A 22,532-nucleotide genomic window follows, 5' to 3' on the forward strand; every position below is an offset into this window, starting at 1 on the left:
TTCTTTTTACTCAGGAGCAATTCTTTGAAGATTAGTGATAGAACAGTGTCTGTATTAAACAAAATGAGGATAAGGAAATTTAAATCTCATGGCAGGCGTCTTTGATATTCACTTCAGCTACCAAACAGTATCACCAATATATAATGCCACACATTGAGAGATTTGTTCTCTTAAAAACCACTTTAAAATGTTAAGGTGTGTGCGCCTTGCAAAGACTTTTGCAGGTGGCCATGCTTCTGCCATCAGTCAGGATTCCACATACCTCAAGAACTGCCAAGTCTGCAATTAGAAGCTTCCAAGTCAGTTTTGCAATACAAAATTGAGAATAATAAGAGCTTGGAATAGCCCCTTGTGCCCCAATTCCATCATCCCAAAAAGAAGGAAACAGGACAGCTCAATACTGGGATACAAAAATTCAACCATATTCTATATAAGGAGAATGGAGTTTGGAAATCATGCCTGAAACTGGGGCAGTTATAAGCTTATGGGCTGAAAGCCATTTTTTAATTGAAAGTTGATAGCATCTCAAACTCAGTTCTCTAATGCTATGGTTAACAGTAACTAACATCCTGTGGTAGCTTCCATTTAAATTCAAGTATTTAAGCAGGTTACCTACCTGAAGCCAGCACACGAAGGGTTTTAGCCACTCCTCCCCATGGAGCACCCAGTGACACATAGTCCTTTATGTACTTGTCTTTCCAATCCTGAGTCTGATGGTTGAGGAAATATAGAGTATACATATTACCCATACTGTGGGCAATTAAGACCACAGGACCTCCATTTTGTTCATACATCAACTCAATCATCTTCCGAAGGGCCACAAAATAGTCTCCATTCTCATCTAGAAATATCAAGACAGTATAGTTAAGTAGAGAGGTTGTCTGCAAATGCCAGTCTTTCAACATACAGTGCTTTAAAAGCTTAGTTTTTGATGCTGTAAGTAAAGAGAACAGGTTCATACCATTAATTCAAACAGCATGTTGCTAGAAGCCAAATTTTCCTCACTTTTCATGTGCTTAGAATTGTTTCTAAAAATGTAGAAGTGAATTGTTTCAACCTCAGAAGACTATTTATACTGCTTCTCTCTCAGTAGCATGTATTTATCAAAGGGCAAGCTTTTCAAAAAAGTCTACATTGGTCTAATGTCTCCCGCTGAATTCAGTGGTAAAACTCACACTGACTTTAATGGGAGCAGAATTAGACCAGCACCGAGCACTTCTGAAAATCCCACCTGAAGCTACTTGGAAAATCACCTTTATTCTTCACTTAAAAGACAGTAAGTTAGAAGCCTTAGAAAAACTCCCATTTTTGCCCACTGAGTAAAACCATGGCATTTCAGTCCAGCTGTATTTTTGACCTTTTTAAAATTCTATAGGCAGCAGTTGCCTGCCAACTTGTTTCATTTTGTCAATGGATTTAATAAGATTTAACATGACTAGTCACTGCTAATTTAGAGATCCTGTTAGTGCCTTCTGAGACGATACCACTCCTGTCTGTAACATGTAACTAAATATTCATCAAACCGAAGAAAACCTAATAAAATGCATCTCTCTATCCTCATAATCCTTTTAGGCCAGCTGCAGACCAGTCTGTTACCAAACAATCAGGGTTGTTTATTTTCATCAAGAAGTTCCCTGGATTTCAAAGTAAGACCATGTCTCAGTTCTAGATCTTTCAGAATTAAAAACTCTTCAGGGCAGGGCAACAGCCTGGGACACTAAAATGTTACATGCATGAATGTGCTGCTGCTTCATTTTGTCTTCACATGTAATATGAAGAGTATTTTTTATCTCAAACTATAGACAGGAGATAGTAAAGTCAGACTAGAGTGTGATAAAGAGTACAGGGTGTCTGACCTTCTTACACAGCTAAAGGAATGTGTAAATGCAGCATACAGGTTTGAACATTACCCCTTAGCCTTGAATTTTAATGACACTACACACGGGGGAGCCGATTTCTCCAGACAAAGCAATTAAGTAACAGAGTTAGACTTTGAGGCAACATTGTGGTCCTGTGGATTATGCCTTGCTAATGACCAGGTTTATTTCAGGGAGGTGCTGCAGAACTTTCCAATATTACTTATGGGGCTTTGTTCCATGTGTAATGTCATTTTATCAAAATTCCTGTGGAGTTTTCCCTGAGTTAGGACCCTAACAGTCACTGTAATCAGGATTAGGGTTGTAAAAGGGATCTCATGAAGAAAAGGGTAATAAATCCAGCCAAATTTACTGCCTAGGAAGTCAATAAAATGACTAATTCAGGTAATGAAGCTTCATTTACTTGGTGCCTTCCGCCAATCATAGGGAGCTCCTCTTACATCTTTATCCCGCTGGTAGCCCCAGTCTACCAGACTCTGCACCAATGTGTAAAAGTAAGTGCCTGTAGACAGAAAAAGAAGAGATCAGCATCACAACAGCCTTATTGGGCATCCATCAATAGTGAAACTGAAGTTTAACTCCAGTTAGATTATTCTGCCTCCATACAAATGTAAGATTACTTTAGTCCAAGGGCTGGTCCACACTACGGGGGGGGAATCGATCTTAGATACGCAACTTCAGCTACGTGAATAACGTAGCTGAAGTCGAATATCTAAGATCGGATTACTCACCCGTCCAGACCGCGCGGGATCAATGTTCGCGGCTCTCCCTGTCAATTCCGGAACTCCGTTGGGGTTGATGGAGTTCCAGAATCGATATAAGCGTGCTCGGGGATCGATATATCGTGTCTAGATTAGACGCGATATATCGATCCCCGAGCAATCGATTTTAACCCGCCGATACGATGGGTAGTCTGGACATGGCCTAAGACACAGTTTAAACAGCTGGCTGCATTAGGCAAAGTGAAAGATGTTAGTTAGGTATGTAGCAAAGATACAAAAAGGTTTTATTCTTCTGAAAAATTCTCTAAACTGTTGAGACAATCCCTACAACTTTGTTTTCCCCATCTACCTTCCTTTTGTACATGCTGCACTTAATCATAAATATGGTGGCTTACCAATGTGCAGATAAGAGTGCAATAAACTATTCTCAATTCTAAGAGCTCGTGTACACTAGAGTTTTTACAGTGAGCTGACCACGAAATAACTGCAGGAAGATAACATTTGTACAGACTAGTCTGGGCCTTCCAAATACATTTTTTCCTGGATTTGCTCTATGATAGGAACTACTCTGAAACTAGTTTTATTTCCATCAAAAGATTAGGAATTTTAATCCACTTGAGTTGGCTGAACACAATGCTTTGATAGCAAACAATGGACAGAGTATGTGCAGACTAGTTATCTCAAGTGATAAGGTAAACTGCATTTTATTTAACTTTTTATTTATCCCTCTAGTAAAGGAGTAAGTACAGTTATATCCAAAACAAACACTGCAACAAAAGATGAAACCTGGAGACACAGGGCTGCATATTAGAGCAGAATCCCTCAAAGCCCATTTAACTGGAGGCCTAAAACATCTTTAAGGCCATGAAAATTGGGTTTTTTTATTTTAGATTAGTACCTTCTCTACCAAAGGTCCTATCAGCTGTTTGGGCTGATTTAAATACTGATTTCTAAGGTAACTGGGACTGCTGTTTAAGTGTGTCCTATATTAAAAGGGTCAGAGGGAGATTGTAAATGCACTATTATCCCTTCACGGACTGTTTAAGGCTACAAAACCAATTTTAAAAGATATATATTAATTAGCCTTTCAGCCAAGAAAGGACAATCACACACAGCAAAATCAGTTAGCAGCCGATTGTGCTTTTAAGTACAAGCTGCTCCCATATGCTCTTCTCACCAAGACTTGAATGACAAAGTGCACTATGAATTCTGGTCAACCAGTAAACCCCATTTGTAAAGTAGGCTACTGGATGTTCAAGTATCATCCTACCACCAAGTGAACACAACATTTATTTTCCATCACTGCAAGTACACATTCTGTGAAAGAGCTGCTGTATTAGTCTAAGAAATCTTTGTATCACAAGTGGCAGTAACAGGCTAATACATCAAATCTAACCCCCCATTACTTCAACTTTTGGATCAGAGATTTAAGCATCTCCCAATGAGATTGTGCTATGAAAATTGTCAGTACATCAGATGTATTTTTTTCAGGAATTCATAGTCATGAGATACAGCAGCTGGGGCGAAATTATCCCTCTATTTAGAGTCATTACTGTATGAATTTTCTGAGGGAAAAGGGAAGAAAAGGAAGAGTGCCAGATCTCCCAAATTCATATAGTGGGTATAGAAATCCATTCCACTGAGGGCTACCTGGCCTGGGGCTGCTGCACCAAAGAGAAGGGGTTTTTTATTATTATTAAAAAAGCTTCCTGATTATTTTCACATAGTTTGTCAAGCCCCTCTTGCAGAGGGGTTTTTCTATGCACTCCGTCTCACTTCCTACAGAAGCCTTTAGGATGACTGTTGGAGTTTCATTCTGAGAATTTTAATTCTGAATACATTTTAACAGATTGGCGAGCACTCGGTTCTGCCCCATTTGTTCATCAGACAAAGTTCTCAAGTTAGCCACATGACGTAACATATGCACAATATTTTTTTTTGGTGGTGGTAGTGGTGGTGTGTGGGTGGATATTTCTCTGACAGGACAATACACCGGGGCTTTGGAGCTATGCTCCGGCTCTGCTCCAGCTCCAGGCAAAAACCTGCAGCTCCACTGCTCTGGGCTCCACTCCAAAGCCCTGTGAATACACAATACTAATGTTTATAAGCAAAATGAACACATGTGCTATCCTACTTCATAAAAATGCTACATAGCTTTCCTTGGACTTCAGTAGGGAACTGTGAATTGAAATTGCGGTCCTCTAAAGTGTTGTATATCAGATGTAATGGAAAAGGTATTAAACATGTCACAATGAACAAAACTAGTACATACCAACACTTCTTTTACTAGGGTCAAGGAATTCCAAGGAAAATGTTTGTCCAAACCCTGGGACTTTGACATCCACTCCATCTGGAGGCTCTGTGATCTTACTTGTTCGATTGTATATTAACCTGAGGGGGAAGGAAAAACATAATAAATATGAGACATACCATCTTACTACTTAGCACAGCGCTCTTCGCTATTTTTGAAGTGGGGGCCATTTTGGCAAAAAACCTTCAATGTGAGAGCCACATGGGGTGGGGCTGAGGGGTTTGGAGTGTGGGAGGTGGCCCAGGGTAGGGCAGAGGGTGCAGTGTGGAGGTGAGGGCTCTAGGGTGGAACTGGGGATGAGGGGTTTGGGGTGTGAGCAGGAGCTCAGGCAGAGGGTTGGGTGCAGGGGCGAGGGGTTCAGGATGCAGGAGGGGGCTCAGGGCTGGGGCAGAGGATTGGGATGTGGGGGGGGGGAAAATGAGGCTCTGGCTGGGGGTGGGGACTCTGAGGTGGGGCCAGGGATGATGGGTTCAGGGTGCAGGAGGTGGCTCAGGGCTAGGGCAAAGGGTTGGAATGAAGGGGTGAGGGATGCAGGGTGGGGCCAGGGATGAGGGGTTTAGGGCTGAGGCAGAGGGTTGGGATGGGGGGGCAGCTTTGGCTGGGGAAGAGGGTTGGGATGCCGGGGGAAGAGGGGAGGGCTCTGGCCAGGGATAAGGAGTTTGAGGTGCAAGCAGGCTGCCCCAGAGCTGGAGTCTGAGGACTCCCCACAGCCCTCTCCCTACCAGCAGGCAGCACAGGAGCTCTGGGGAATGGGACCCTCTCTCCCGCCTGCCAGGAGGCAGCACAGGAGCTTCGGGGCCGAGGGAGAGGCCCACAGCAGCCCTGCAAGCCTCAACTTGCTCCCCTCCCCTGTTCCCGCTCACCCCCTACCTCTCTACTCTCCAGGTCCCTGCTGCCTGGCTCTTTAGAGCTGCTGCGTGGCTATTTACAGCCTGCCGCGCAGCTTACAGGGAATTTAGGGAGCCACACTCTGGGTCAATGGGAGCCTTGCAACAAAGAACACCAACTTAGCAGCTCTCAACTAAGATGGGACTTATGTTTGCTGAATACAATAAAGAGGATTAAGAGCTACTTACCTACATGAACAGCACAAAGCCCAGGCACTACTACAAGGGCACTTCAATACACAAGTGGTTACATACAGTGCAAACAGTTTTCTGTACTCTTCTGCTTAGTTTCTGAACAGAAGAGCATAGATCTCTATCTTCAATCTATAGAAACTGGGTGTATGGTAAAGGGCACAAACATCAGTCCCAGGGCGACAGTATGAAATGCCTTGTATGGTCGGGGATGCGTCAGTCTGCGTCTGGCAAGAAGCCAGAGAAACTCGTTATGAATATAAGTAAAGTAATGCAATAGTGGAGAACAGAGCACTAAAAGGAGACTTCAGTATAGGTGCCCTAAATAGAAGTAAACTAATCATGTCTAACTAGGAATAGCCATCCAGCTGGAAGGAATATTTAAAAAGCCATAACCAGCAGTAAAGCAAAGGCCTCTTGGGAAACAACGATTACAAGGACAGACAGACGTTAAGTATTTTGTAGCTCCTGTTCAGGTTCCATGTATCTCAGGAGGGTCTGAAGTGTCTGGAATGCAGATTTTTTACCCCCACAGCAACCAGTCTGCTTTACTTGGTACTTCAAGTCTGCAAGCTAAACATTTGTTTGTCTCTACAATAAGTGAAATAATTAAGCTATTTTGAGTAATCTGTCAGAGAACAAATGCTCAAAACAATTAACTGTAAAATAGACCTCCTGTAGGTAATGCAAACCTAGATTTCAGTTAGATTTCTGTTGGCCCAGGGCCCCAGCAAAAGGGAAGTGTTCTGAGTACCCATGCTTCTCTATTAGGCTCTTCTACTTGCTAGATTTCTCTCTGGTCATTCATCAAATAGCAATGAAATAGCTACAATAAGCCACTTAAGAGTATACTGACACTGCAACTATAACCTTGTTGGGTGACCTGGTTATATTTGTCCTTTGACATAGTATATGTGAAGTGCAGATGAGTCATTACATGTGTTTGAGAACCAATTTAAAGTCTTAGACCAAGGAAGCCATTAACATAGTTAGGTGTCATGTTTACATTACAAAATAGAACTGACTTTACCCAAGTTGTAATAAGATCTGCTTCAAAATACTTATTTGCAGTATGAGGTGCCTTATAGGGAACAGCATTAAAAAAGGCCATCTCTAAGGACATGCCTACGCAGGGACACTCAACAAAGTCAGGGACTACCAGCTCTCGAGGGATTTTAGTCTGCATCCTGCAAGATGGGTAGGTTACCAGACAGAGCTCTAGCCTGTACCTCAAGTCAGGTCAACTAGTCTAGATTAAAAGCACCAAACTTGGTAAGAGCAGTGGTTTTCAAACTGCAGGTTGCAACCGAGTATTGGGTTGTGGAATGTAAGGCACTGGGTCACGGTGGCTCTGGTCAGCACCGCCACCGGGAGGCTAAAAGTCCTGTCTGTGGTGCTGCCCAGCTAAGGCAGGCTAGTCCCTACCTGTTCTGACACCCTGCTGCGCACCAGAAGGGGCCAGCAGTAGGTCTGGCTCCTAGGTGGGGGGGCCATGGAGCTCAGCGCACTGCCCCCACCCTAAGCCCCGGCTCTGCACTCCCATTAGACAGGAACCAGCCAACAGGAGCTGGGGGCGGCAGTGTCAGGGGGCAAGAGCTGCTTGCGCACCTCCGCCTAGGAGCTGGACCTGCTGCTGGCCGCTTCTGGGGCACAGCAAGGTCTGCCGTGCCAGGACAGGCAGGAAGCCTGCCTTAGCACCCCCACAATGCTGCTGATGGGGAGCTGCCAGAGGTAAGCCCATGCCCCAATCCCCTGCCCCAACCCTGAGCTCCCCCCAAAACTCAGAGCCCCTTTCTGCACACCAACCTCTCATCACCAGCCCCACCAGAGAGCCTGCACCCCAATACCCTGCCCCAGCTCTGAGCCCCCTCCTGCACCCCAAACTCCTCATCCCCAGCCCCATCCACAGCCCTCACCCTGCACCCCAACCCTTTGCCCCAGGGCTGAGCCCCTCCCCCACCCCAAACCCCTCATCCGCAGCTCTGTTGGGTCATGGGCATCAACAATATTCTTCACCTGGGTTGCCAGAAAAAAGTTTGAAAACCACTGGGTTAAAGGATTTTAGTGGGGAAGGAGGGGTTAACACTCATGTAAAAGCCCAGTGAATTCAGCAGTGAAAAAAGACACCCTCAGGGTGTGTACACTAGATTATCTTGGAGGTAAAAAATACTTAACACATTTGTAACCTCTGTTGTGCACACTCCCCACTTGTAGGAGTCATCCCTTGAAGGTAAAAAAAAAAAAAAAGTCCAGTGTGGATAAGCCCTAAAGGGGGCCATTTTTGTGTCCAAAAGGTGTTAATGCATACACTACAAGGGAATAGGCAGGGGTAGGCAACCTATGGCATGCGTGCCAAAGGTGGCATGCGAGCCGATTTTCAGCAGCAATCGCACTGCCCCAGTCCTGGCCACTGGTCTAGGGGGCTCTGCATTTTAATTTAATTTTAAATGAAGCTTCTTAAACATTTTTAAAACCTTATTTACTTTACATACAACAATAGTTGTTATATATTATACTTATAGAAAGACTTTCTAAAAACGTTAAAATGTATTACTGGCACGTGAAACCTTAAATTAGAGTGACTAAATGAAGACTCGGCACACCGCTTCTGAAAGGTTGCTGGCCCCTGGAAAAGGGCCATCGAAACTATATATTTTACATTCAAAAGGAAAGTATTTAGTGTTGGGCTATTTTTAACTGAAAGGGATATTGTAAAATATTGGATCCTGACTCTTCCAGTGGGCAGAAAGGGGCAAAATTAGTTTGTTGGGGATGCTTTCAGATCCTCATTTAGGGGCTTCAAGTGACTATGGCCAAAAATGTCTTTCATCTGGTCAATTTCCCTAGTGTAGGTCTTAGACTTTATGACTTCCATACTGGAGTATTGCAAGGCACTCTACCTACGACTATCAAGTGACTGTAAATGCCTACCTACTTGGTAGCATTAGCCAGGGCTGCCAAGAGGATTCAAGGGGCCTGAGGTCTTCGGTGGCGGGGGTCCTTCCACTCTGGGTCTTCGGGGCCCTTCGGCAGTGAGTCCCGGAGCGAGTGAAGGACCCACCGCCGAACTGCTGACAAAGACCTGGAGTGGCAGGAGCCCTCACTGCTGAATTGACATCGAAGACCCAGAGCAGAAGAAGTTCCGGGTCTTTGGCAGCAGGTCCTTCACTCGATCCAGGTGTGTTCAGCGGCACTGAAGGACCTGCCACCAAAGACCTGCCAACAACTCTCATGGGGGTTCCTGAAAACTCTCATGAGGGCCCCAGCAGGGCCCTGGGCAAATTGCCCCACTTGCCCCATCCTCCCCAGCATTAGCCACAGAGAATAAATAGCTTCCTGTCGGTTTCCACATGCAACAGAAGGTGCTGACATCAATCCAGAAATTCCTATATGGTTTGGGTCTTGGCTGGCCTTTCCCTACATCCTGCCAAGACAACAGAGGTGCTCTAAGATTTCCTAGATTTGAGCATTTTGACCTGGAGACCAGACACTCCCTGAAAACCCTTCAGCTCTAGAAGTTGCTTCTCTTAGACACAATTGAGACATTCAGGACATGGTGTAAGATGCCTTGTTTACAGAGGCTTCTGCCTGAGGCAGAGAAGAGGATTGAGAAAAATTATGCTGAGGTGCTTTTAAGTTGCATTTAAAACATCAGATTCATTTCATTAGCAGAAGAACATTTCTGAAAGTCCACTGGCTAAAATGTGGGCTTGTAATAATGTTAAAATGCCATCCCCGACATGGGCAATCCATCTACCAACCCAGGGAACCAAGTTATGGATTTTTGCCGAGTCCAGCACCTTTCAAGTCCAGTACATAGACAACAGCTAGAAATGTGCTAGTGTAGTATTTTTATAGTACTGCACTATACAAGAAGTTAACACCTACTAGCTGGGGATTTTGATTTGGTATATAGTTTTGTATACCTAGTAGTAGTTAGAAGTTTAATAAGGGAAGACACTAATGCCATATACAGATATTTAAAACTATTCGAATGAAGCAGGTTTGGTATTTTAATTGCCAGTTGTAGGTTTCTTTTTCAAGAACCTTCATTGCAAATGTTGAATTCTTTAGAGCCTATGGGACAGTAGAGTTATGCCGTTTTTTTAGAACAAAGGCACTTAAAGGAGACTTTTCTTGATATGCAACCTGAAGATTCCTCACTTTTATCCCATTATCCTACCTAAGGCTTCCCCTCCCCCTACATGCCACCCAAACATCTAGTGAAAAAATCTTCTTGCTACTCCTGAATTGGAAGAAAGATGTACAGATTGCATATATTTATGTAAGGTGTTTGAGCCTGATGGAAGGGTGCAGGAAAAATCTGAAGAACTCAATATTTCTCCTGACAGGGGTGTGGTCCTACCTGATATTGTCTATCCAGCAGTCAATGATGACAGGCAGAAGCAATTCTAAGTTCAGCCAGAGTGTAAAGTAACTGTCTGTCTTCTTGGAGCAAAGGTAGTGCACCACTGTGGGTTTGTCCAATTTGGCTTCCAGCTGGTTACCCAAATCCCCTGGGACTGCAAGAAACACATAAAAAGCAGAAATATACTACTATCAGACTACAAGTAAAAACCTGTTACTGAATTAGTGATTATATATGCTTGTTTTCTATGCTCCTCTACCACTGTATGACTACAGTTATATTACTGCATCAGCAAAGATACTTGCTAGATTTTGTAAATGGATGAAAGGCGTTATTATAGGAAGACAGGGCTGGTGCGGAGAAGCTACATGAATTCTTTCCATTGATTTTGACCGCTGAGGATGTGAGGGAGATTCCCAAACCTGAGCCATTCTTTTTAAGTGACAAATCTGAAGAACTGTCCCAGACTGAGGTGTCAGTAGAGGTTTTTGAATAAATTTATAAATTAAGCAGTAAGAAGTCACCAGGACCAGATGGTATTCACCTATGAGTTCTGAAGGAACTCAAATATGAAACTGCAGAACCACTAACTGTGGTGTGTAACCTATCATTTAAATAAGCCTCTGTACTAGATGACTGAAGGATAGCCAATATGAGTGATTTTTTAAAAAGGCTCCAGAGGCAATCCTCGGAATTCCAGGCCAGTAAACCTAACTTCAGTACCAGGCAAATTGGTTGAAACTATAGGAAAGAACAGAACAGAATTCACATACACACATAGATGAACACAAAAAAGTTGGGGCTTTTGTAACGGCAAAACGTGCCTCACCAACCTATTAGAATTTGGGGGGAGGGATGTTATCTTAAAACAGGAGCATCACAAGCAGATTGTATCGAAGCTTTATCAAAAAACCTCTGTGTCCCGTAGAGAGTAATCCAACAGCTTTTGGAAGACAGAATTTTTTCCTTCAGAATACTGCAACACTAACTGGTGACAATTTCTTATTTAAGATTTTCACCACTACCCACAGAAAAATGAATGTGGATTGTTGTGTGTTTTTTTTTACACTTCATTATTAGAGCTTTATTTTCAGTACTTTGTATCTGCTGGCATAACAGCCTCATTTCATTTAGTCGGGTTATAGTTCACTAATCTGCACATATATCCCTTCTCCTTTGCATCCAGGTTTTAGAACGGATGTTATGATCTGACACTAACGTTATAGTATCTATCCCTAGTCAGCATGCAGATGGGCTACTATTTTTAACCTTTTTTTGCAATTTATTATTCTCTCCAACACAGAAAACTGTCAGCCTTCGTATGCATTTGTCAACCATTAGTGCCAAGACTTGCACAAAGATGACTAAAAACAAGCAAGATATTGAGCAACTAAAAAAAGCTCTGAGACTCAGTTCAGGCAGAATTACATTACTACTTTCCAGTGTGTCTTACTCTGCAAGAGAGGTTATTTGCTCTCTTGGAGAACCCAAGCCAATGAATATTATAACTACCCAGCGCTATTTTAAATTTACTGAATTTGCCTTTTTTTGCTGGAGACATAACAGGCCATGTGCTGCAACAGCAAGTTCCTACTAGACTTAATTCATTCCATTTTACTACACTTGTCAGATTCACTGCTGTTCTAATTCTGACTGGCCATATGGCTGTCTCAAGCACTTCAGGTGAAAAGACAAAAACTAATCAGATTTTGCTCTAGAACAGCTTACGACAACAGACAAATCAAAGACCAATATGGATTAACTTCCACCTATATAACAATTTAAAAAAAAGACTTGCAAAGAGAAAGGTGTGGCAAAGTCAACCAAATAATATTCCAACTCCAAAAGCAGTAGTGGGTTTGCTCAACAGTCATCATGAAACTTTTTTGACTCAAAAAATGAACATTCTGAAATTTCCCTTCTACACTCTTCCCAATCCACTTTCTATTCCCCCTCTTACCATCATGCAAATGAAGTTAAAACAATTAGGGACACTTTTACAAAAAAAAAAAAGCGCAGGACCACAAGTAAAAATGCATGTGCATTTACTGTGACTGAAACTGAGCTTCCAAGTGTAAGTGGGTTTCGCAGATTACCAGCTAGTGGTGCAGCAGTCCATTTAGCATGTGTGTAGCTGTATACTTTCCAGCATGTACACCTGGATCTTGAGACTTTTAAATGCAGGACTGCAGAGTTTAGTTTTGAGGAGTGAAAAAAATCAAACTCATCTAATCAATCAAAACATAGGATTTTACTATTTATAGTGTCCTGTTATCCAAAAAATATTAACTGTGTGCTGCCAAGTTTCCTCCAAAGGCTAACAGGTGGTACATCAACCCACACAATTTTTTTACACAGTACTCTCCCCACATACTCCTTTCCAAGAATTCACACCTCTAAAATAATAAAACAGTAAAAGATTTTTCAAGTATACACATACTTTTTCCTACTTTTGGAAAACACTCGGAAATAATTGGTTTCCCATCTCGGTAGACTAACAGGGAACCATGTATAGCCAAGTGAAGACAGCCATATAATCTGTTTAAAACAAACTTATAATAAAAGCAAGGTCATGCACAGCTTGCTGCAATAAATTGGCAGAACTTGCCTGAAGGCTTCTGAAAACAGCCTCGGAACTTAAGTTTTCACAAACAGCAGCAAAAATTAGATAGAACAGGTTACATAGCTTCCAGGCAACAAGGCAGAGCTGGAACTTCAATTATAAGAGCAAATATAAGTTCTGGCACTGTCTCTAGTCAATAAACAGCTGCATATCTATTTCTTGACTTCTGTATCTTTGGGTTAGACATGTTAAGGAACGGGGCTTTGAAATAGCGGAAATAGCAATGGTTCAGCAATTTGTATTGAATCTTAGGGCATGTTAATTTATAGCATTATTTTATTTTTCCTTCATTAATTAAACCTTCTAAGAAGCTCACTCTGCTAAAGTGCTAGACTGGAGCAGCACTCTGCATGTGCAAGTCACTTGTTTTACTTTCTTGTAAAGTGCTGAAAGAGAGTGATGACCCAGGAATAAGTGTTGAGATAGATAAAAAGAGCTCCTACTTTAAGCTGGCCTACTGAGAGCAAACCACCATCTCATACTAGGATGTGGAGAAATTTAAACTCTCGCCACCACCTCCTCCTCCTCCTCACCACCACCCTCCAGTTCTTTTCTGTGAAAATTTTGGGGTACATATATAGTTTAAAATAGATTCCTAAAGGTATCTCAAAGTCACCAGTGATAAAGAACTTCAGTTGGGTATGCAAGACAGTAAGCAAGTCTGTTCCCCTAGCCCAGCAGTTCTCAACCCATGGCCAGCAAACTTGCTGCTCTGATCTGAATGGGAATGGGGCTGGCTGAGGGGGAGACAGCATCTGGAAACCTGCTGGAGGGCTCCTGCCAGCAGAGGGCTGCTGACACCGGGGGGGCGGGGGGAGGCAGAGGCAGAAGAGAGAGTCTCTGGGCAGGTTTGTGGGGAAGGGGGCACTTGGGCAGTGGGACACTGGGAACTAGGGGTGCCACAACACCCTCAGGCATTAGGCTGCCCGGGTCAGGGTCTGGGTCCTAGCTTCCCAGTTCCATGTCCAGGGCTCCGCTCCTTGTCATAGCAAACTGTGGGGGAGGGTGCTGTGGTTCTCAACCTGAGGGCCACATAACACATTAATAGGTTGAGAACCACTGCCCTAGCCTATTCTGTCAAGAAGGTGTAGGAAGGGGGGGAAAGAATTTGGATCTGTTGTCTCAAATGTTTTACTCTGTATTTCTCTATTAACTTCCCCATCTCTCATTAGACCTGACACACACACACACACACACACACACACACCCCCCAACCACACACACACACTCTCTAAATGAAATTGAATTTTGGGTTATTTCAAAAACTAATATAGTGGAAAGTGTAGCAATCATCAGTAGTAGGGTGTTATAGCACTGCATCACACACTTGAAAAATGATAATGTTCAAGAAGTACTGAAGTTCAAACTCAGACCCCCATAAACTGCTGTTTAAGTCTCTGCTTATAGAACTAACTGGCCACATGTTATTCCACAATCTCGTGCTTTTTTGGCTGCTGCACCAAAGGTCTTCACTAGAAAGAAGCACAAAAACATATCTATATTTAGGTTAGTTACTCATGGCTGGTCAGTTTCAGTGGCAGGCCTGCCAAGATGATATGGTATTTTCCAGTGCAAAACAAAATAGACAGGTATTTGATACTTATTCTCACTCAAAGTTTTGGCTTCTTTTTAAAAAGAAGCTCTTTCAGCGAAAGGTACTGTTTGGAAGCCTGGATATGGGTGAGAGATATTAGGGAATGATTGTTTCTAAAGAGCAGCTCAACAGTCACACTTCTGCACAGATTAGCAAGGGCCACAATTCAGAGGATGAAGGAACAAATTAGACATTTAATTACTAGCTTCACTGTGTTAATGTAAGTTGTACAGAAGTTTCACTTGTGACTACGGAAGAGAAGACGACACCCTTACTACAAAAACCTAACTAGGTTGGTTATAATATTCACTACTGATGTTATTGAACAGAAATGTCATCGTGTTCCACAGTGTCTGACAACGTAGAAGACAAGAAAAAACTGCCTGCTGACTACTGTGAAATCTTTTAAATTAGGGTATGGATGCATAAAGTAGAGAACTAGCAAAGTCGAAGGCTGATAAAATTTTAAAGTCATTCCAACTAACAGTGAAGGCACAATTTCCACAACCCTGAGACACTACACGTTGCAGTTTGAAGACTGGAGCCCATACACACACGTGTGCATCAGGGAACAGCTGCCAAGTTAGTAAATATGAAAACTAGTAATGAGGTAGAACCAGGACAATTTTGGGACAGCTTTTCTCCAAATTAAAGAGAAATCTAAAAGGTCTCCATATTGGCAATGAAGCAGTTTCATCACTATATGCTCACAACTAAAATTTTACAAATATAGACATCAATTTGCAAAAGAAATCTTGTGAGAAGATTCATGGGGAAGTTAGAACGTACACAAAGCCAGCAATGCTAATTTAGATAAATTTTTGGATTAAAAAAAAGTCAGATTTACAATCCTTTACCAACATAGCTGAAGAGTATTAATGGTTTAAGTTTTGGTTACAAGAGCATTAGCTGCATTTTGAATGGGAGACTATGAAGTAGAAAGCAATCAGCAGGAATCAACCATACAATGATAAGCTCTGCAGAAGAAAACCAATAATTTTTTGACATTTTCACAAGAAGATTTGATAGTAGTTGACAGAAGCATTTCCTTTAGGTTTCAGACCACCTGGGAAAAGTAAAATGACTCCAAACAGACTTCTATAAAAAGGTAAATTTTTTACCCAATGGTTTTATTTGTCATACCTTATATTCTTGCATTTACAAATGCGATTTCTAACTTTTTTCACTGGAAAGGTTATATAAAGCTTAAAATTTTTTAAGTCTGCATGTCCAAAACAAATACTTTATTAACAAAAAAGAATGCACAGGTAAAGTTTTAGGAAATGTGAAAGTGCTAGTTAAGATGGGATCTTAAGACTGATACACCTCTACCCAGATATAACGCTGTCCTCAGGAGCCAAAAAAAAAAATCTTACTACGTTATAGGTGAAACCGCGTTATATCAAACTTGCTTTGATCTGCCAGAATGCGCAGCCCCGCCGGAGCACTGCTTTACCGCGTTATATCTGTAGAGGTGTATTTCAAAGGCTTCTCTAATTTTCTGACTGCCCTCTGAGAAAAGACATAAGATTAGGACTACAGACAAGAAAATGAGAGATGCCATAATGAATATATAAAATACCTCAAAGAGAAAGAAAATCAGATGCTCCTCTTTACCTTCTCGTTAGACAAGAACAAAGTGATATTTATGCAGCAAGAGATAACCAATTATATTAGATAAAAATGTAACAAACATAAAAGCACATGGCTTGGGGCATAAGCCAACCAGCCCAGTTTGCCCACAGTAGCAATTTCTTCTCAGTGCCTGTTAGTGTGGTTAGCCAAAGCACTATCACGTCCATGAATCAGTTTGCAGATCAGAAGTTGGGACTTTTATATGAATGTTATTCCAGGAAGCTGTCCTTCCTTTACTGTACTATACTCAGTTTTCCATAAGAACTTATGTGAGTAACTTGCCATAGTTCTCCAAGGAGGAGGGCTCATTAAAGCCACTTTGTACACCCCAAACCAGTTTACCACAGAAAATGCTTGTTTTATTATTAGGACCAGCAGGGCAAAAAAAAAAAAAAGGTCACACAATGCTTCTGTTATTCAAGCAGCAGACAGCTGTTTTTAGAGTTGAACCACCAAGAATCCAGACTTGGTTCTACAGATGTGTTTTATTGTAGAGGAGATAAGGTTGCAATAAATTACAAAGGACTTATTTTGATCCTGTTTGTAATTCCAGGTGAATAAAACTCCCCTTACAACTTCTTGTATTTTGGAGGGGGTTAAGCTACAATTTTCATACAGGTTAACTAAGGCATGGCCAGTAAATGACTTGGCTAGAATGCACTATTGTCTAGGATTATGCTTAGACTGTAAAACTAAGCGTCTGTCTAAATAAAAGATACAGGTGCTTTCAAAGACTGAGTTAGCTAATATGATTTGAAATGCTACTTACTATCCCTTACAGGCCTAGTCTAATACCATCGAGTTTCTCAACCAGCAAACTTGCATTCAAACCACAACTTGCTTTTTCTATACTAGTATAGCAATATGCTGCCCTTAGTCAGCATGTGCTGATAGCAAACCTTTTTTCCCAGTGAAGGATCACAGAAAAAGCAAGGAGAAGAAACCAGAAAGAGATAGGGAAACACCACAATAAGTCACCCTTCATGTGTCAAGATCCAAAATCAGGGACAATTATTCATGCAAGAAACTTCAAAGGATGTGATATACTCTGTTTTAGTGTAAACAACTCTATAGCGACAATTTCACAATTCTTTATTTCTTATACAAGTAGTTTTCAACAAAAAAAATGAGGACACACAAGGTTTCTGTGGAACACCAGTAACTTTGAGTCTAAAATGAGTGACTGTCAAATAAAAGGAGAGCCATTCAAAAGGTATGACACAGTAGCCTACAACAGATATGGTAAAGCTAGCAAAACAGAATTTAGAGGAATACTTTCAGCTTGATTCTCTTATTTAATTAGGCTAATTTTAAAAAAAGCCAATTTCTGATAGAGTACCATTTAAACAGTGTGCTCTGAAGTTTCTTCAATTCCTTTTTGAAAAAAGTAGAAATTTTTTCTGCTCCCCTGTTGATGTTAGCAAGGATCTTTTCATCAAAAGAGTAAACTATGCAGGGAAACAGTGAAACCATACACAAAGTGCTGTAAAACTGAAATTAGTTTTCTTCACCCTTTCATTTCTTTCAGTTACAGTACTCTTCAGTGTTACTTGTAGCAATCATGAACAGAAAGTTTTTAGAAAATAATTTTCACATTGACAGTGTCCTTTAAACATGGTCCATGACAATAAGGCAAAATTATGTCAAAAGCAGTACAAAGTATCACAGTTCACAAGTCAGCTTAGAAGGGTTAGATTTTTATTGATAACTGTCAGTAAACGCTGATTTCATAACTCAAAAAATATTTTCATCTATAAAAATTTATAGATAAGAAAAATGCTTCTTGAGAACTCTGATTTAAGGATATTTACTCTGCATATTTTGACATGATGTTGACAATGTGTGTTTTAACAGTTATAAAACTAACTTTTGAATCAACTTCTACTGTCATTAAATAACTATTTTCAGACACTCCACCTATTTCCCCTATAATTTCCCACAACTATGAACAACAAAAAGTTTAAAACCCATAATTTTGCGAGTTACATCATTCAAAAACTTAGTGGCCCAAAGTTACTAATGAATGTGAATTTACATGACCACACTTACCATAAAGCTACAAGAGTAACAAATCTCCCACAATATATATGGTGAAAACAAGTGCATAAAGGAAAGGCTAAGAAAGCAAGTCAATCAATATATGCCCTGCTCTGAACTGGAATACAAAGCCATCGCACATCTATGTAGCCCTTCATTACATAGCCCCAGCCTATACCTTGAGTTAGTTTCCTTTTCGCCTACTACACTCCAACAATTCCAATTTTAATTCCACTTTTCACCACCTCCTTCAAAACATTTCCATGACTTCCTCCATGTTGCCTCTGATTCTTGTTATGTCCTCACCAAATCTTACTTCCTAGCCATCTCCTTTGTTTCACTGAAATCACCTCTAAAAGCTCATTTTTGCCATGTCACCTATGCAAAATGAGAATAAAAAGAAAGGTAATGATAGGTTAACTGGAATCAAGATGTATACATCCTTTACAGAATTACCAAGAGAATTATCATGGGAATAAGGACAACTGAGGGAAATATAGACCATGCAGCTTAGCTTTGGTACCAGAAAGATAATAGAGCAAATAATCGGTTTGTAAGCACCTAGAAGAAAGTAAGGCAGTTAACAGTCAATTCAGATCTGTCAAGAACAAATCATATCAAACCAACCTTTCTTTGACAGGGTAACAAGCCTTAAGGAGGGGGTGAAGCAGTAAGTGGCATATCTTGACATTAGTAAGGCTTCTGATACTGCCTCACATGACCATCTCAGACTAAAGAAATGTAGCATAGACAAAAGTACCATAAGGTGGGTGCATGACTGGTTGGAAAACTGTACTCAAAATAGTTATCAACAGTTCCCAATCAAGCTAGAGGGCATATCAAGTAGGTTCCTGCTGGGATCAGTCCTGCATTCAGTTCTATTCAATATCTTCATAGAAAAATGTGGATAATGGCAGAGGACACTTATAAGTTCAATAATGACAAATGCAAAGTATTACACTTAAGGAGGAATAATCAATTTCACAAATACAAAGTGCAAATAACTGCTTAGGAAGGAGTACTGCAGAAAAGGATCTGGGGCTATAGTGGATCCCAAACTAAACAACCAACAATACAATACTGTTGCCAAAAAAAGTGAACATCATTCTTAGATGTATTAGCAGGCGTGTTGTAAACAAGACAAGTAGTAATTATTCCACTCTACTCAGCACTGATAAGGCCTCAACTGGAGTATTGTGTCCAGTTCTGGGCATCAGACTCCAGGAAAGATGGAGAAAGTTCAGAGGAAACCCAACAAGTATGGTCAATGTTCTAGAAAACATGACCCACGAGGAAAGACCGGCAAAAAAAAAAGCTTGCTTAGTCTTGAGAACAGACAAATGAGCGAGGACGTAACATTCTTCAAGTACATAAAAGGTTGTTGCAAAGAGAAGGGTGGTAAACTGTTCTCCATAACCACTGAACATAGGACAAGAAGCAGTGGTCTTAAATTGCAACGAGAGATTTAGGTTAAACATTAGAAAATGATGGAGATTCCACAACCTCCCTAGATAGTTGGTTCCAGTGCTTAACTATCCTAACAGGAAGTCTTTCTAATCTGTCCTTAAAAGCCTACAAATACTTGTCATGGATCAATGGTTCTCAGCCAGGGGTACGCATACCACTGGAGGTACAGAGAGGTCTTCCAAGGAGTACCTCAACTTATCTAGATATTGCCAGTTTTACAACAAGCGACATAAAAAGCACTAGTGAAGTCAATGCAAACTAAAATTTCATAGAAGCAAACTGAGAAAGTAAGCAATTTTTCAGTAATAGTGTGCTGTGGCACTTTTGTATTTTTGTCTGATTTTGTAAGCAAGGTGAAACCTGGGGTACACAAGATAAATCAGACTCCTGAAAGGGATACAATCTGGAATGGCTGAGAGCCACTGGTCTAGATAACACTTGGTTTTACCTCAGTATCAGAGACTGGCCTAAATGACTTCTCGAGGTCCCTTCCAGTTCTATATTTCTAGGATTCTATAGTCACCTTCCTTGTCCTTTGTTTATAACCTTCACTTGCTACATCATGTTGAATTTAGACTAAGCTCTTTTGGACAGGTGTTTTTCCAAAGCACATAGCATTTCTGATGCTCCAAAAATAACGCATAGTATTTTACCAGAGTGAGCTATGCAAAATAGGTCCCAACCCTGAAAAACCTAGTATCCTTTCACATATGGCATAGACTGTACACTTATAAAGTCCAGCGAAGAGCAACAAAAATGATTCAAGTCTAGAAAACATGACCTATGAGGGAAGATTGAAAAAATTGGGTTTATTTAGTCTGGAAAAGAGAAGACAGAGGGGACACAACAGCTTTCAAGTACATAAAAGGTTGTTACAAGGAGGAGGGAGAAAAATTTTTGTTCTTAAACTGAGGATAGGACAAAAAGCAATGGGATTAAATTGCAGCAAGGGTGGGTTAGGTTGGACATTAGGAAAAACTTCTTAACTGTCAGAGTGGTTAAGTATTGGAATAAATTGCCTAGAAAGGTGGTGGAATCTCAATCACTGGGGATTTTTAAGAGCAGCTTTGATAAACACCTGTCGGGGATGGTCTAGATAATACTTAGTCCTTGCCTTGAGTGCAGGGGTCTGAACTAGATGAATTCTCAAGGTCCCTTCCAGTTCTATAATTCTATGATATACAGACAATAAGAAACAATTGCATATCATCATAAAACATGTGGAATTTTAGCCATTTTGTTTTAATGGTGGGAGGTTAGAAGGTGGTTACTTCTATTTCCTGAGGATTGTACCAGGCATGTGGCAAATGGGATGAGAAGCTTGCTGGAGAAAGGGAGCAAAGGAATAGATTAGAACAGAGACACAGTCAAGACAAGTTATTAATTTTACAAATGCTGGCTGACAACTCATTCTGATTATGTAGAGAAGAGCTTTAACTTTCTTTTTTTTTTTTTTAAACCTCCTCTCCCACCTGCCAAATCATGTTCAGCAACTGAATCTCTGCTACAATCTTCTCACAAAAGAAACAAGATCTTATAAATTAAGGAATATTCCTTTACCAAGCTTGATGAATTTGTATACCCATAACTGTTTCAACATTGTAACAACATTACAGTCCCATGGACAACAACATCTGTTTATCACATGATTGTTACCCAATCTCATTTACTTCTTATGTGGCTGGAGTCTGATTTGGATCAGTGGTTATTACGCTGTCAGCTTTATCATGGAGAAACTTGCACTGGAATGTAAGTAACAAAGCTTATTGCCAAGATTCAGTGTTATTAAAAAAAAAAAAAAGGAAGAATTGCGGTAGATGAGGAAAAAAGCCTCTTCCTAATCTTCACGAACATGGCTCACAGCAAATTGCTTTGCTTGCACTTATTTCATGAGTTTAGCACATTACAGCAAACTGGGGTGCTAAACTTTTCCCACCACCACCTATTTATACCATCCTAGCCAAGTCGTCCAGATATCTACTTAAAAGCTGTAACGGTATCTTCATAGCAATACAATCCATTGAGCAGCTAAGTTACTATCTAAACTAATAAAAGCAGAAAAGAATCCTGTGGCACCTTATAGACTAACAGATGTTTTGGAGCATGAGCTTTCGTGGGTGAATACCCACCTCGTCAGATGCACGTATTCACCCACAAGAGCTCATGCTCCAAAACGTCTGTTAGTCTATAAGGTGCCACAGGATTCTTTGCTGCTTTTACAGATCCAAACTAACACGGCTACCCCTCTGATACTATCTAAACTAATGTGCAACATACATTTTTCCAGAATGTGTGCAGCGAAGGAATATTAATAATTCTGACCAGCAGCATTATAACCAACTAATCTGTGTAAATCAAAATAGACCTTGACATCTATGGCAAGCCAATAAAAACTCTTCCCAGCTTTTTTCTCTGGAAATAATTTGTTAAAAGCATCAGCATTATTTGCATACTGAAAATGCAGAATATACTGCTTGTAGGTGCATGTATCAGAATCAAGAACAAATATATCTCTATTTAATACATAAAGTATGTTTTACAATTTCTATTCCAATAGACACCAATGTGTGCATATGCACTGGGAAGTTTCAGGAGCAAACATGCCTGACAACTGTTTTAAATGAAGTGAAACAATATTCAAACAATTAGACTTGTTCATTTTTTTTTTAAACTGACACCAAATATTTACCCAAGAAATTCTGCCTCAAGGTTTTTATTGCTTATTAGCACAGGACTTGTAACCCATTTGCTGCTGCAACAAGCAGCTATGAATTTTCTGGGTTGTGTGATGAAGTAGAATTATTAATGTTACTTTCTA

The 22,532-nt window shown here is 40.8% G+C and overlaps 1 protein-coding gene across 1 annotated transcript in view; it reads right to left on the reverse strand.

Annotated features, from left to right (window-relative positions):
• Positions 1–22,532, reverse strand: part of PLA2G15 (phospholipase A2 group XV) — a 32,019-nt gene that overhangs the window by 7,089 nt on the left and 2,398 nt on the right. Inside the window, exons 2-5 of the mRNA XM_030581721.1 lie at positions 10,356–10,512; positions 4,872–4,990; positions 2,281–2,379; positions 617–841 (exon numbers count right to left, since the gene is read on the reverse strand). Of these exons, the coding sequence (XP_030437581.1) occupies positions 617–841; positions 2,281–2,379; positions 4,872–4,990; positions 10,356–10,512 (600 nt within the window). The remainder of the gene's footprint in view (positions 1–616; positions 842–2,280; positions 2,380–4,871; positions 4,991–10,355; positions 10,513–22,532) is intronic.

Source organism: Gopherus evgoodei, chromosome 12 (genome assembly GCF_007399415.2).
Source record: "Gopherus evgoodei ecotype Sinaloan lineage chromosome 12, rGopEvg1_v1.p, whole genome shotgun sequence".
Taxonomy (NCBI): domain Eukaryota; kingdom Metazoa; phylum Chordata; order Testudines; family Testudinidae; genus Gopherus; species Gopherus evgoodei.